General features: G+C 48.0%; 1 protein-coding gene across 2 annotated transcripts in view; it reads left to right on the forward strand.

The window, feature by feature from the left end:
* Positions 1-591: 591 nt before the first annotated feature.
* Positions 592-12,434, forward strand: part of TEX48 (testis expressed 48) — a 42,412-nt gene continuing 30,569 nt past the window's right edge. For both annotated transcript variants that reach the window (XM_047830998.1, XM_047830997.1), the window contains exons 1-2: positions 592-872; positions 2,910-3,099. Coding sequence is in view for 1 of the 2 variants with exons in the window: in XM_047830997.1 (XP_047686953.1) it covers positions 3,028-3,099 (72 nt within the window). In the remaining variant the exon portion in view is untranslated. The remainder of the gene's footprint in view (positions 873-2,909; positions 3,100-12,434) is intronic.

The raw sequence follows: 12,434 nt of genomic DNA on the forward strand, positions 1-12,434 counted from the left end.
GATAAAGACCTTATTCTAGGAACTGGTTTCTTGTTGGGTGAAGAGGTGATGGGGAGATGTAATAGGGAACAAATACCCAGGGGTTTCCACAGTATTGGAAATGTTTTGTTTCTAAGGATAAACTGGATACCCCCATCTCAGGGGATTCTTGGGCCTTTTTGCTTTTAAAATATATTTCCTAATATTTCTCTGTGCACCACGTTTATGCCCAAAGTTGGGGGCTCGAATCACAGTTACCGTGTTTGTGAACAAATCTGTCTCCCCTGCTGAGGTGTGCGGATACAACTCGGGGGCCAGAACCACCCAGCTGCAGAGGCTCCCAACCACCCCACCCCCCTCCTCCAACACTGGCTGGGGGAGTAATTTTGTTACATAGAAACAGAAAAACAATTACAAGGAAGCACTGAGCATTCTGGAGCAAGGCAGGGACACCATGAAAGTGGGATCTTTACCAGGCTACCCTGTAGCCCCCAAAGGCCAAATAGCTGAATGTACTTTTGATCTGCAAAGCCTTAGGTGGTTAGCACAAACCCAGAAGAGCCTGCAGCCCCAGACTTTGTGGGCGGGGCAGGCTCAAGTCAGTAATTTCAGTGCAGCCTCTGCCCACCATGCTTGGTGAACTCTGCACTTTTTGCAAGCAAACCTATTTGTCTCAAGGGGACACCCCCTGAGGACAAAAAGTAGACCTCGGGCTTCTCTGCAAACCTCCAGAACTCAGTTGGTCAGAGGAAAGGAGCAGCTGGTGGATGCTGCTTCCAAGGACATGAGGAAAACATCCCCATCCCGGCCAGGAGGTGCTGTGCAGCGTAAAGGACCACGTGGCCAAGAATGGAACCACACGCCCCTAACGTAGCAGCTGTTCTTGCAGCCTGGTAAGATTATTCCAAGTCTGATGTCCCATTTACCATCTCAGACCCATGCTTCCAGTCAGAGGTGAGGGTGGGGTCATGGCGGCTACAGGAACGCTTTTGCAGCCACACCCTTTAGGGAAAAGATCAAGCATTTGGCAAAGCAAAGAGAGCAGTCTTTTCCCCCTGGGCTGTAGTTTCCAAAGCTGATTCCAAAAGAAAGCTCTGTGCCAGGTGGAAAATGGGCTCTTCCCTAAAATAAGCTCTCGAAATTGTTCACAAATTGAGCACTCATTAGAGGGAGAGGACAAGGTTGGTGACAGAAATAGGTACAGTCCCCTGGGTGGGAAATGTGTGTGTCTTCATTCCTGTGTGCTGGTAGGAACTCAGCTGGTGCCCATGGGTGGGGGGAGACTTTGCTGGTTAGGCGCAGTGGCCTCAAAACTGAATTTCACTCCCCCGTTTTTGGGGGCCAAGTAGAGGAGAGTGGTCAATTATGTTTGGGCACAGGTCACACTATAAGAAGAAAAAATACCGCCCCTCCCCCCCAACAACAGCAAAATGGGGGTTGAGAGAGCTGTTTTTTGTTGACATAGATCAAAATGGAAAGGACAGAGGAAGTCAGAATTTTATGCAGAGGCCCGAAGCCTCAGCTTCATGCCTTAGAAACTCGCTAAGGATTGCCTTCATTTAACGCAGACAGAAAAGCTGAGGTCCAGACAAGGGAAGGCGTGGAGACAAGGTTACACAAAGATTATTGGCAGAGCTGGGAACAGAACCCAGGGCCCCACCCGGAAGGGGAAATACCCATGAGGTGTCTGAGCCTGTGGTTCAGGTAGAGAATGAATGGAAAGGTGAAGGGCTGGGCATCTGTGTTAGCTGCTACTGCCACCCACCCTGGAGGGGACGGCCTTCCCAGGTCCCACACGATGCTGGGGAGGGAATGAGGACTGGAAGCCAGGAGCTGGCTGACCTGGCATTGTGTGCACGGGAACAGCATCTGGGTCTCTGGGAATGGAGCTTTCTCCTGTCTGGGTGCACCAGGGACTTCCCCAGAAGCTGGGCCTGGGGACAAGTCAGATTAGCAATATGGTGGGCACACCACTTGAGACAGAAGGGGGCCCTGGACTGAAAGAGAAGGCAGAGAAAGGCAGCAGGTGACATGGCGCAGCACCAGAAAGACGCGGGTATAAATCCCCGCCCTGCGCCTTCCAGCGGCTTGACCTTGGGCACACAAGCCTCTAAGCTTCCAGCCCCTCCTCTCTAAAACGTAGACCATAAATATGCATCTTGCAGAGAGCTGGAGATCTGGAAGAAGGCCTTAATGAATGCCATTAACTCCTGAATCCTGAGCTGAACAAAGCAAAGGGAGAAGACACACATGCACGCACACACCTTGTGCCCAAACTGACAAGACTTGCTGCTGTTTTTAGACCATCCTTCCAGCCGCCGTCATACATAGGGGTCTTCTGAACACATGAAGGTTCTGGACACAGCTTCAGTCTTGAAGGTCACTTAGCAGACTCAGTCCCCAGCTCTCCAACAGACCAGATAAAATCTCAGTCCGTTACGGAACCAAGACATCCTAGACTCCCCCTTCCCCCTCATTTAAACCTCTGCCACTGTGCTAATAACGGCATAGAAGACAGCGGTCAAGGGCATGGGTTCTGGAGTCAGGCAGCGCGAGGTTCAAATCCTGCCTCCACCTCTAACTGGCTGGGTAAACTTGGCCAACTGTCCATATCTGTTAAGTCTTCGTTTCCCCATCTGTTAACCTGCAGGAACAATAAATACCTATTTCACCGGGTTGTCAGGAAATTTAAAAGAGGAGAAGTAACCAAAGCACAGTCGGCCAGCGTTTGTGGTGGTTGCTGCTGGCAGACCACACGCCATGAATTCAGGAAGGCTGTCTTCCCCGGGGGGGAGGTGACGGGATGGGGCGGTGGTGAGTCCTAGAAATTCTGCCTGTGGTGTGGAATAGTCGTGTGGTCCTGAGCAAGTCACTTAACCTCCCCAAGCCTCCCTTTCCCTCTCATGGACAATAAACATAATGCTTTCCAGATCTCAGAAGGCTTCTGTAAAACCCAAGGAAGATCATGGAAACAAAAGCGGTCAGGAGAGTCTGTGGCATGACTGCATTGGGGGTTGATCGTTATTCAGATGAGACAGGACACCTGTGATGCGAAAATGCCTTCATCCCACCAGCACCCAGAATGGGCAGAAAAAGAGACGACAATTAGCTAGGAGAAAGGTAAGAGGAAATCAAAGGATTTTAAAAGCTTCTACTGGCATAAAATTCACTTGAAGTAGAACGTCAGAATTTCATCTGCGCTGGCTTCGTGTTGCTATCTTTCTCTTTCAGCTGAGGCTGGTTTTGTTTTGTTGCGTTTCGTTCCGTGTTTTGTGTGTGTGTGTGTGTGTGTGTGTGTGTGTTTATTTTCCAAGAATATCTGTCTTCTCTTTTCTCTCAAATTACTAAACACTGTAAACATTCTGGTTAAGAGCTTTAATAAGTGTATGAGCCTAATCATCCGTATGATCTGTCAGGAGCCAAGATAAAATCCTAGGAGACAACATACATGAGGTATGAAGCAATACCGGCCATTCCCGTGGGTGGGAGAAGAAACTCCAGAGCCATTGTAAGCATCACTTCCAGAAATGTACTGTCTTTCTAGATCTTGAAAAGTGGCTAGGAGCAAAACACTCTGGGTCACATGGCCCTGGGACTGAACCCTAGTGCTGTGGTTTAATTTTTTTTAAAAAAATTTTTCAGTTTATCTATTTATTTTGAGAAAGAGAGATTGAGCAGGGGGGGAGTAGAGAGAGAGGGAAAGAGGGAATCCCAAGCAGGCTCCACATTGTCATCATGGAGCCACATGTGGGGCTCGAACGACCCCAAGAACCATGAGATCATGACCTGATGAAATCAAGAGTGGACGCTTAACCCATTGAGCCACCCAAGCGCCCCACCCAGTGCTGTGGTTTAAATGGCAAGTGACCTAGAGCCGCCCCATTCGTAAACAAAGATAATCATAGGGTCGTTTCAAGGGTTAAATAAATATCTATGCAAATAAAGAGCTTACCCAAGTGCCTGGCACATTGTAAGTGCTCAAGAAATCTCCACCAGAAACTCTGAGGCCTTGGTGGACTTTTCTGATTGTAACTGATATTCCCTTTGGCCTCTCCACAACCCAAGAAGGTCTACAGATTCATTCACACCAGCTTAGTGTAGAGAAAATGGAGTCTCAGAGGAGTGCAGGCACTTGCCCACCCAGTCACACTGGGGATGAACACAAATGAGACTCGTGTCCCAGAAAGGTTGGTTCCACAGGCCTCCAAGTGGGAGGCCAGAGGTGCAAGTTCCCCACACGGAATCCACTACTTGGGGAGGAGTTCAAGACCTCATTCTCCTCACAGGACAGTGAATGTGACTCAGTTCCCCTGGCCCGACTCACCCACCTCCAACCTGCTCCCCACACGCAGCACGGCCCAGTTGATCTCAGTCTCAAGGTGGGCAGGACCGGCTGCTGCTCGAAAGCCCGGATGTTCTGCCCCACACTTTCCAGGATCTGACGTGTCCATCCGCCGCTCACCTGCTGGGGGAGATCTCTCTGCGCAGACCTTGTCAGCAGCTTTACCGTAAAGCGATCCTCTGTAGCTCCCAGCCCCGGGCCCCGATTAGTCATGTCCCCTCCCATTTCCCTTTGACCCCAGAAATAGGGGAAACCGCTGGCGTTTTTGGAGCCCCACAAGGCCCTGTACACCTAGGCTGTCAGCACCCCAGACTTCTGAGGGTGGGAAAAACCCCCAGAGCCCATCTAAACCAGGGATGGGCAAATTTTCTCTGTGAAGGGCCAGGTAATAAGTATGTCAGGTTTGGTGTGTTGCATTCACTCTCCTTTTATTTTTCAAAAGCCCTTGAAGATTATAAAAATCATTCTTACTCAAGGCTACACACAAACGGGCCTCTGACAGAATTAGCCCACAAGGCCATGCTCGTGATGTCGGATTCATCCAACCCTCCCATTGTACAGATAGAAAAACTGAGGTCCCAAGAGCCTATAGTACATTTGTCCGAGGTCACTCAGCAATCAGGACTGTCACTCACACTCGGATCTGACTCATGCGCCCCTGTGCCTCTAGAACTGAGAATGCTTTCCTAGGGGCTCCTGAGTGGCCCAGTCAGTTGAGCATATGACTTCAGCTCAGGTCATGATCTCGTGCTTTGGGAGTTCGAGCCCCACATCGGGCTCTGTGCTGACAGCTCGGAGCCTGGAGCCTGCTTCGGATTCTGTGTCTCCCTCTCTCTCTGCCCCTCCCCTGTGCATGCTCTGTCTCTCAAAAATAAACATTTAAAACAAAAGCTTTAAAAAAAAGAATACTTTCTTCTTATTTCTTCAAAAATCTGTTAACCCCTAGTTCTTAACCAAAATAATTGATTCATTCCATTTTCAATATTTAATAGTACAGACGCTATATCTCGATGCAATAGAAGGAAAACATGTTATTTAAAATCAAAACTAGCTGTGGTTGTTTCTCCTCCCAAAGACAGGTGAAAACATTCCTGCCAGAGGAAAGATACATCTGTGCAGGGCCCTGTTCTCTGGCAGAGTCAGTAGGGAGAGAGGAAGGATAGACTGATATTTTCAAAGCCTTTCCTGATTTTCTTGCGCTAGTGAAAAGGCAGGTATGGAGGGTGCTGAGGAAGATCGCCATTGCTGCACAGTCTTTATGCAAAGGGAGACGCGGCCTCCCCAGGCCTAAAGTGCTCTACTTAATAAAAAAAAAAAAAAAAAAAAGATAGAGAATCAGGGGTTGGTGGGGGCAGGTCCTAAGGATGGGTGCAAAGAGGGGGTTAGAGCAGAAACAGGAGAGCAGACGGACAACGTGGTGCAGACAGAAGGGTGGGATCAAGAAGGTCCGATGTTAGCACTGAGTGACTTGCCTTAATAGGATCCAAGCCCCGTTCACCTCCTTCACACCTCTGCTAGAGTGTGCTCCACACAAAAGCCTCGTATGAGCGCTTTTGCTGTTGTCTTTTGAGCAGATTGAAGAAGATGGGCAGGGGAGAGCGGGTGGACTAAGTCAGCACACACAGAGGCGATCCAAGGGCTGAAAGAACAAATTGAGCAGAGAGAATCCCAGGAGAGGTGGCCAGGAAAACAGAAGCCTCTCCCCACCGCAGAATCACGTGCTCAATATCCTGTCGCCTTCCTTCTTGCCCTCAGAACCCCAGTCCTGTTTGGGGCCACAAAGCACCTGACCCTGTTCAAGATCCTCATTTTCCTACATGCCCTTGCAGCCAGGAAGGTCCAGGAGACACAGTTCCAGTCAGTAAGACAGTGGCGGAAGTCTTGTAGGGATTCTGGAAAAGCATTTCTCTCCTGATAAGAAGGTACAAACATGGCTAGCACCACCACGTTCTGTTTTTCTTCCTTCTTTGAACACATACGCTATAGCTCCCCTTCAGGAGTCATCTTACAGTTGCCGGGTAGAACTTTCCACAATGATGGAAATGTTCTATCTTCACTGACTCAATGCAGTAACCACTACCCATTGAAATGCTGCTAACACGACGGAGGAACAGAATTCTTTTTAATTTTTATTTTTATTTAACTCTGATTAATCTAAATTTCAACAGCTGCCTGTGGCTAGGGGCTACTTTACTGGGCAGCAAGGCTAGAATCGTAGGATCTCTGACCCTGATTATGAGCCACCTACCTCCAAACTCATTATATAAGAAAACTAAGTCCCTAATTTTTAGGTCACTGTAAATGGAGTTTTCTGATACCTGCAGCCAAATGCATCCCAGCTGACACTACCAGAGAGAGTGACCAGGAGAACCCCAGAGCTCCCACTGCCCAGGGATCCTATTCAAGCAGTGAACCTCCTTTTATGTTCATCTCAAAGGACATCAGGTAACAGCAGCGTAGAGGGCTATCCCAAACAGAAGGGTGGAATGGAGTCGTCCTCTCCCTCGCTCAGATTCTCTCTTTGACCAAGGATACAAAAGCCTAAACAGCCAAGGCTCAGGGAAGCTGGCAGCCTGAGATCAAAATGAAGTATAGCTATAGAGGTACAGGGAGTCTGCTGTGTCCTGGGGTGGATCCTTTCCCTGCTACATGTACCTTGGGCAGGCAAGTCACTTCCTCTCTCTGAAGCTCATATCCCTCGTGTATAAAGTGGAAGATAATCAAGCTCTTCCTGCCTCGTTCAAGGCAATTACTTGTCAGGCCCAACTTAGAATAGTTGGAAATATATTTCATAAGCAGGAAAGAATGCAGAAGAATGTTCTTGGAAAGACTGGAGGCCTCATAAAGTACTACCTAGTCTCAGATACAGAAACACCTAACACCCTGGTCTGGTTGGCTCTTCAGGTCCAGATTCCATCTTTAAGTTGTAGAGAGTTCCATCCGCCTTGCTAAGGGCCACATAGGGGAATTGGGGTGGCCTGGAGCTGGAGGAGCCCAATTCTCATAAACAAATATGGCACAGGCACAAGCCACCCACCCTTGGAGGGACCATCTCAGGTGGTACCTAGAGTGACTGCAGATCAGTACCCACAGGCAGGTGCAACCTAACTGAAACCTCACCACAGTCCCATGGAAGGAATCACAGTGAGTCAGATCTGGACACAGAGTAGGTAGTAGGTTAGCAAGGCTTTTAGGGTAGCTTCAAAGTGGAGAGTTAGGAAGGATGGATCCCCTCCCAGGGAACACAAAGAGAGAAACCAGGGGACAGAGTATTCATGGGAAAGAGTTTGAACCAGAAAATCAGCTTCTAGGCTGGAAGTAGAGAAAGGTTTATACGTCCTCACTTTCAGCCCTTACCCACCAATAATGCCAAAGAGACTTGTATTATAGTTAGCTATATATCATTTAAGGACAATCTCTCTCTTTCTCTCTTTTTTTTTTTTAACTTTTTAAATATGTATTTATTTTTGAGAGAGAGAGAGCAAGAGAGAGAGAGAGTGGGGAAGAGGCAGAAAGAGAAGGAGACACACAATCAGAAACAGGCTCCAAGCTCTGAGCTGTCAACACAGAACCTGACATGGGGCTGGAACTCATGAACCATGAGATTGTGACCTGAGCCGAAGTAGGACACTTAACCAACTGAGCCACCCAGGCATCCAAGGGCAATCTCTGTTTTAAAGATATATAATCATAACTCTCACAGAAATATAAAATAAACATGTATCAAAGATTTTGTTTATTTATTTCATTAATTAGTGAGGAAACCAGCTGGAGCCCATGACTGGTTTATAGAATCACATATACACAAACCAGAAATGCTTCAGTGAATTCACAAATAGATACACAACTGGCTTATTCCACAGGGGGTGTGGTAAGCCAACTGTATTTCCAACCGGAAAAAAAAAACCATTTGCATATCCCTGGACAAGAACCTTTCGCATTGCTCCTGTTTTGAAAGAGTTGTGAAATAGTTCAAAGGCAGTGAAAGGCACAGAGGCCTCATAGAGACACCTAGTTTTCCACTGCAGACACCCAGTAATCTTTTCGGTCCATGTCAGAGTCATTCACTGTCTTTCCTACAACATCTAGGTCATACCTCTCATGGTGGGATCGCCCCTTGAGATGGAGGCCGGCCTTCCAGGAAGTTCAGGCTGTTCTGGAGCCGGAGGAGGGATGTAAGCACTAAAGGTGTGCAGTATAGGATTCTCGAGCTAGAAGAACTCCAATACTAAGGACTTTATCTTACAAAAGCAGAAACTGGGGCCAGAGAGGAAAGGGTTTTTCCCAAAGACAGAGCAGAGTGGGAATGACACCTTATCTTCTACCACATATACTCTTTAAGGCACAGGGGTTGACAAAGAAGATGCCAAGGGGCTACTCATTCCCCCTGTCCTCAGAAGGGGAACCCCCGGATCCCTTCCCCCCTTCTTGTGTTCTTTCCCTCCCTCAACCATGTGTGCAAAACAGGGGTGGTAATAACACCTCCCTTCCTGTGCTGTGTGATGTGAGGTTTAAATGGCATGATTTAGATTCAATGCCACATAGCAGGTGCTCCGCTGAAATCATTTCCCTTCCTCCTCCTGAGTGGCCTGGTGACCCCAGGGCAGTGACAGGAGCCATTCTGCTTTCACTACCCCTGAGGGGTTGCAACAAAATAGGAAGACCAGCTTCTTGCCCAAGATGAGTCACAGGCTCCTCTCTGGCCCAGATTCGATTAGATTGGAATGGCCCCCAGGCTACAGCTGCATTTCCTTGTGCGGAGTTGGCCCATTAAAATTGATTTTAAGGAGAACACACAAAAAAAGAGGACACAAAAAAATTACGTTTAAAAGTCGTCCCTACGAGGAGGGGCTCTGGGGCAGATGTCAGACGGTGGATGAGAGAGACGGCTGGGCAGCAGTGGGAACGGGGGACCCAGAGCCCTCGGCACAGGGAACCCACAAACAGAGACACTGAGTCCATTTCCCAGCAGGGTAAAGTTGCTGTGACCTTCAAACAGCCCGCAGGGCAGGGCTCTGTGCGTCTTCTGGGTCCTGATATGACTGAGCATCCGTCACATAACCGTGTTTTGAGCAACTCGGCCTCAGTTCTCGGCCACATTCTCAATTTCGGGGCATCCCTGATTTCCCTCTCAAGAGGCCCCAGGCTAGAAAGTGGTGGGGTTTTGTTTTGCTTTTTTCCAACATGCACACTCACCCCAATGTGCAGTGGGGCCTTTCCCCTTCTCTGGGAGGAAAGTTGGCAAAAGCATCAAAGTCAGACAGGAAGGGACCCCCAAAAGCTTCGGGATCCAGTCGTCTGGCTTCTGCCGGCTCAACTGGAAAACCGACTGCCGGCAGAGTCCTGGCTTTTCCAGGACTGATCAAAACGGAGAACTGGGATGAACGCCCTTCACCCTTCTCTGACACTTCGGAGTTTACAGAGCGGTTTCTTGTCCCAACCACTTGAGACAATTTGACCCTATTTTGCCAGATGAGAAAACATGCCAGATCTGAAAGCCCATCGAGTTGACTGGGGACACACAGCTAAGCCAAGACTAAGCCCCACATCTTCCATCATAGATGTGAGCTGCAGCAAGGGGGAACTGATGTCAGAGAAGGGAAGACCACTTGCCTGCGGGCACACGGGAGGGAACCGGCAGGGCTGGGACTGGCACCCACATCCCTCCCAGGTCCAAGCTGTTTTCTTTCCACCACCTTGCCTCTCTCCTTGCTGATTTCTCACAACATACATTCTATCTGTGGCCCCATACACATTTCTTCTTAGCACAAGGACAGCAAATAGATTTCCTCTCAGGTGGATGGGTCCGCAATGGCTGCGTGGAACTCCTTGTTGAGAAGACCATGGGGACCAGGAGCTCAACAGGGGACAGGACACTTGCTGGGCGGTGTCTGCCATCGGTACTGTAGGTGGACTGGTCACTCTCGATTTCCTGTCCCTGTCCAGACTCTATTTTCACTCCCTTTTCTCCTGCATTGAGTGGCATTCCTGTAGGCAGACCATGAAAGGGGCAGAAACTGTCAAATCTAGAGCTCAGTCTACACCCTAAGACTGATAAGAAGACAAATGGACTTTCAGCTCCTGAGATCTGCCATCTTTAGGAGAATTCCGATCTCCTTGGAGAAACCAAAGTTCATAGCTTGAGTCCATGGCTACTCTGGGAGATGAATGGCTCCCCAGTGCCTCCTACTATGTGAACATAACATAGTTCTCTGTAGTAGAGTGGATGGCTATTCCCAATTCTTCCTTGCCCTATAATTATTATTAGGACTATGTATCCTTTTTGCTTTGTGACTTGATGTCACCTCTGAGTAGAAAAGTCCATCAACACTGGACTTGTCCATAAGACTTGTTTTAGCCAAATGGGACATGGGTCAAAGTGACAGAGTGCCAGTTCCAAACAAGAGCCTTAAGAGGCATCATATGCCTCTACTCATATCTCTTATGCTCCTGCCGTTTGCTATGATAAGAGTTGCCCCAAGTAACATCTACCCCTTCAGTTCACGTGCCTAGAATGAAGACATGGAAAGCAGACCCCAACTGCTGGTCCAAGCTAAGCCCAACAGAGCCACATGAACTGGCTGCAAATCTGTAAGAAATATATGTTATTATAAGCCTCTGATGGGGAGAGGAGGGTATTTGCTCTGTGGCATTATCGAGCAAAAATAATAATAAAATACAGACCCTGCCTGCTATTTGGGTATTCCATCTAAAACCTAATCTCAAAATTTAATCAATATTTTCATATCATATAATAAAGAATTGACAATTTTTTTATTTACATAGTATAATAAAAAATTGACAATTTTTTTATTTATATAGATTGTAAATTGATACCATGGCATCTAGTTTACACATCAGTGTCTTATGAGTTTGGACAAAACAAGTCTACTCCTGAGACTAATCACTACTCGGGAGATCTTCAGGGGTTCAAACCAGGGCCAACAACCAGAGATACGAAGAAAGGATTCACATGTAAGAGGATGAAGGAAAGTCCACTCATTGCTGAGATGTTATGGACAAGGAAGGGTTTGGGGAATTATGTTTCCTCACTGCCCCCTCGCATGTCCCTGGGAATGTTCAGGAACAGAAGTTCTCAGACAGCAAGGATAGACCACGTTTGTAAGAGGTGAGAAAGAGTTTAGGCTTCCTTTGCAACAGCAGAATGCTTTGAGCACAATCTTGCATGTATCCTCAACTTAGAAAGTTGATTAGAATTCGAGCTGCTTCCAGCTTACTGTTCTGCTTGAAGCATGTACAAGAGCCAGAGCTCTTCCTTTTCAGCCTTTCTCTAGTCTCCTGGCATGACATCTACATGGGTATCATCTCTAGCAGTGGGGAAACTGAGGTCAAAGAAGGGAAAGTGATTGTACAGATTCTGATGAGAAAGCCATGCGAGTTCAGGGTCTCTGAAGACTCACTCCAAACCCCAGCGCCCCAGATGCCTTCCAAACCAGTACTCGAGAGGCAGTCAGTTTCATCCTATTTAGAAGAATACAAGATACAGAAAAAGAAGTCATTCATTGTGAACCGTGATCCCAGAGGCCTAGTCCTGGCCATTGTCAGCAAGCAAGGTCGGGACTGTAGATTCTCTCTGAAGAAGTAAAACTCCAGAGGCAAGGTTTCAACTCAAGGAACCAGCAGGTGAATTTCCTGTATTAGAAGGCATCGTTCTGCCCACAGGCATTGTTGTCCCGTGTGAAACAAAGTGACAGGGCCAGAGTCTCTGGGCCACACTCCTTTAGGATCTATTTGCCCTCTGATCAAAGATTTGAGGCGGTCCCGGGGGCCCCTCCATCTCTCAGCTGTCAGCGCTGAGTGTGGACACCTTCAATCTCTTCCCCACCCTGCATTCGTAATAACGTGAAATCACAAACTGTGCACCAAGACAAAGAAGGCATCTCTTCGACATTCCAAAGCCAGCCATGAAGAAATGAAATAGCTATTGCTCCACTTCCCCCTCTCTTCTGAAAGCAGATATAGAAATATGTTGGGAGTTAGTCTTCTAGGGACTGGCAAGTCACAGTTTAAAGGGACACAAACTGTGTAGGATGGAGGGTGGTGATCTGATGCAATGCGCAGAGGGCCAAGATGAGGATCCAGTGTTCCAGGT

The sequence above is a fragment of the Prionailurus viverrinus genome, chromosome D4 (assembly GCF_022837055.1).
Source record: "Prionailurus viverrinus isolate Anna chromosome D4, UM_Priviv_1.0, whole genome shotgun sequence".
Classification (NCBI taxonomy): domain Eukaryota; kingdom Metazoa; phylum Chordata; class Mammalia; order Carnivora; family Felidae; genus Prionailurus; species Prionailurus viverrinus.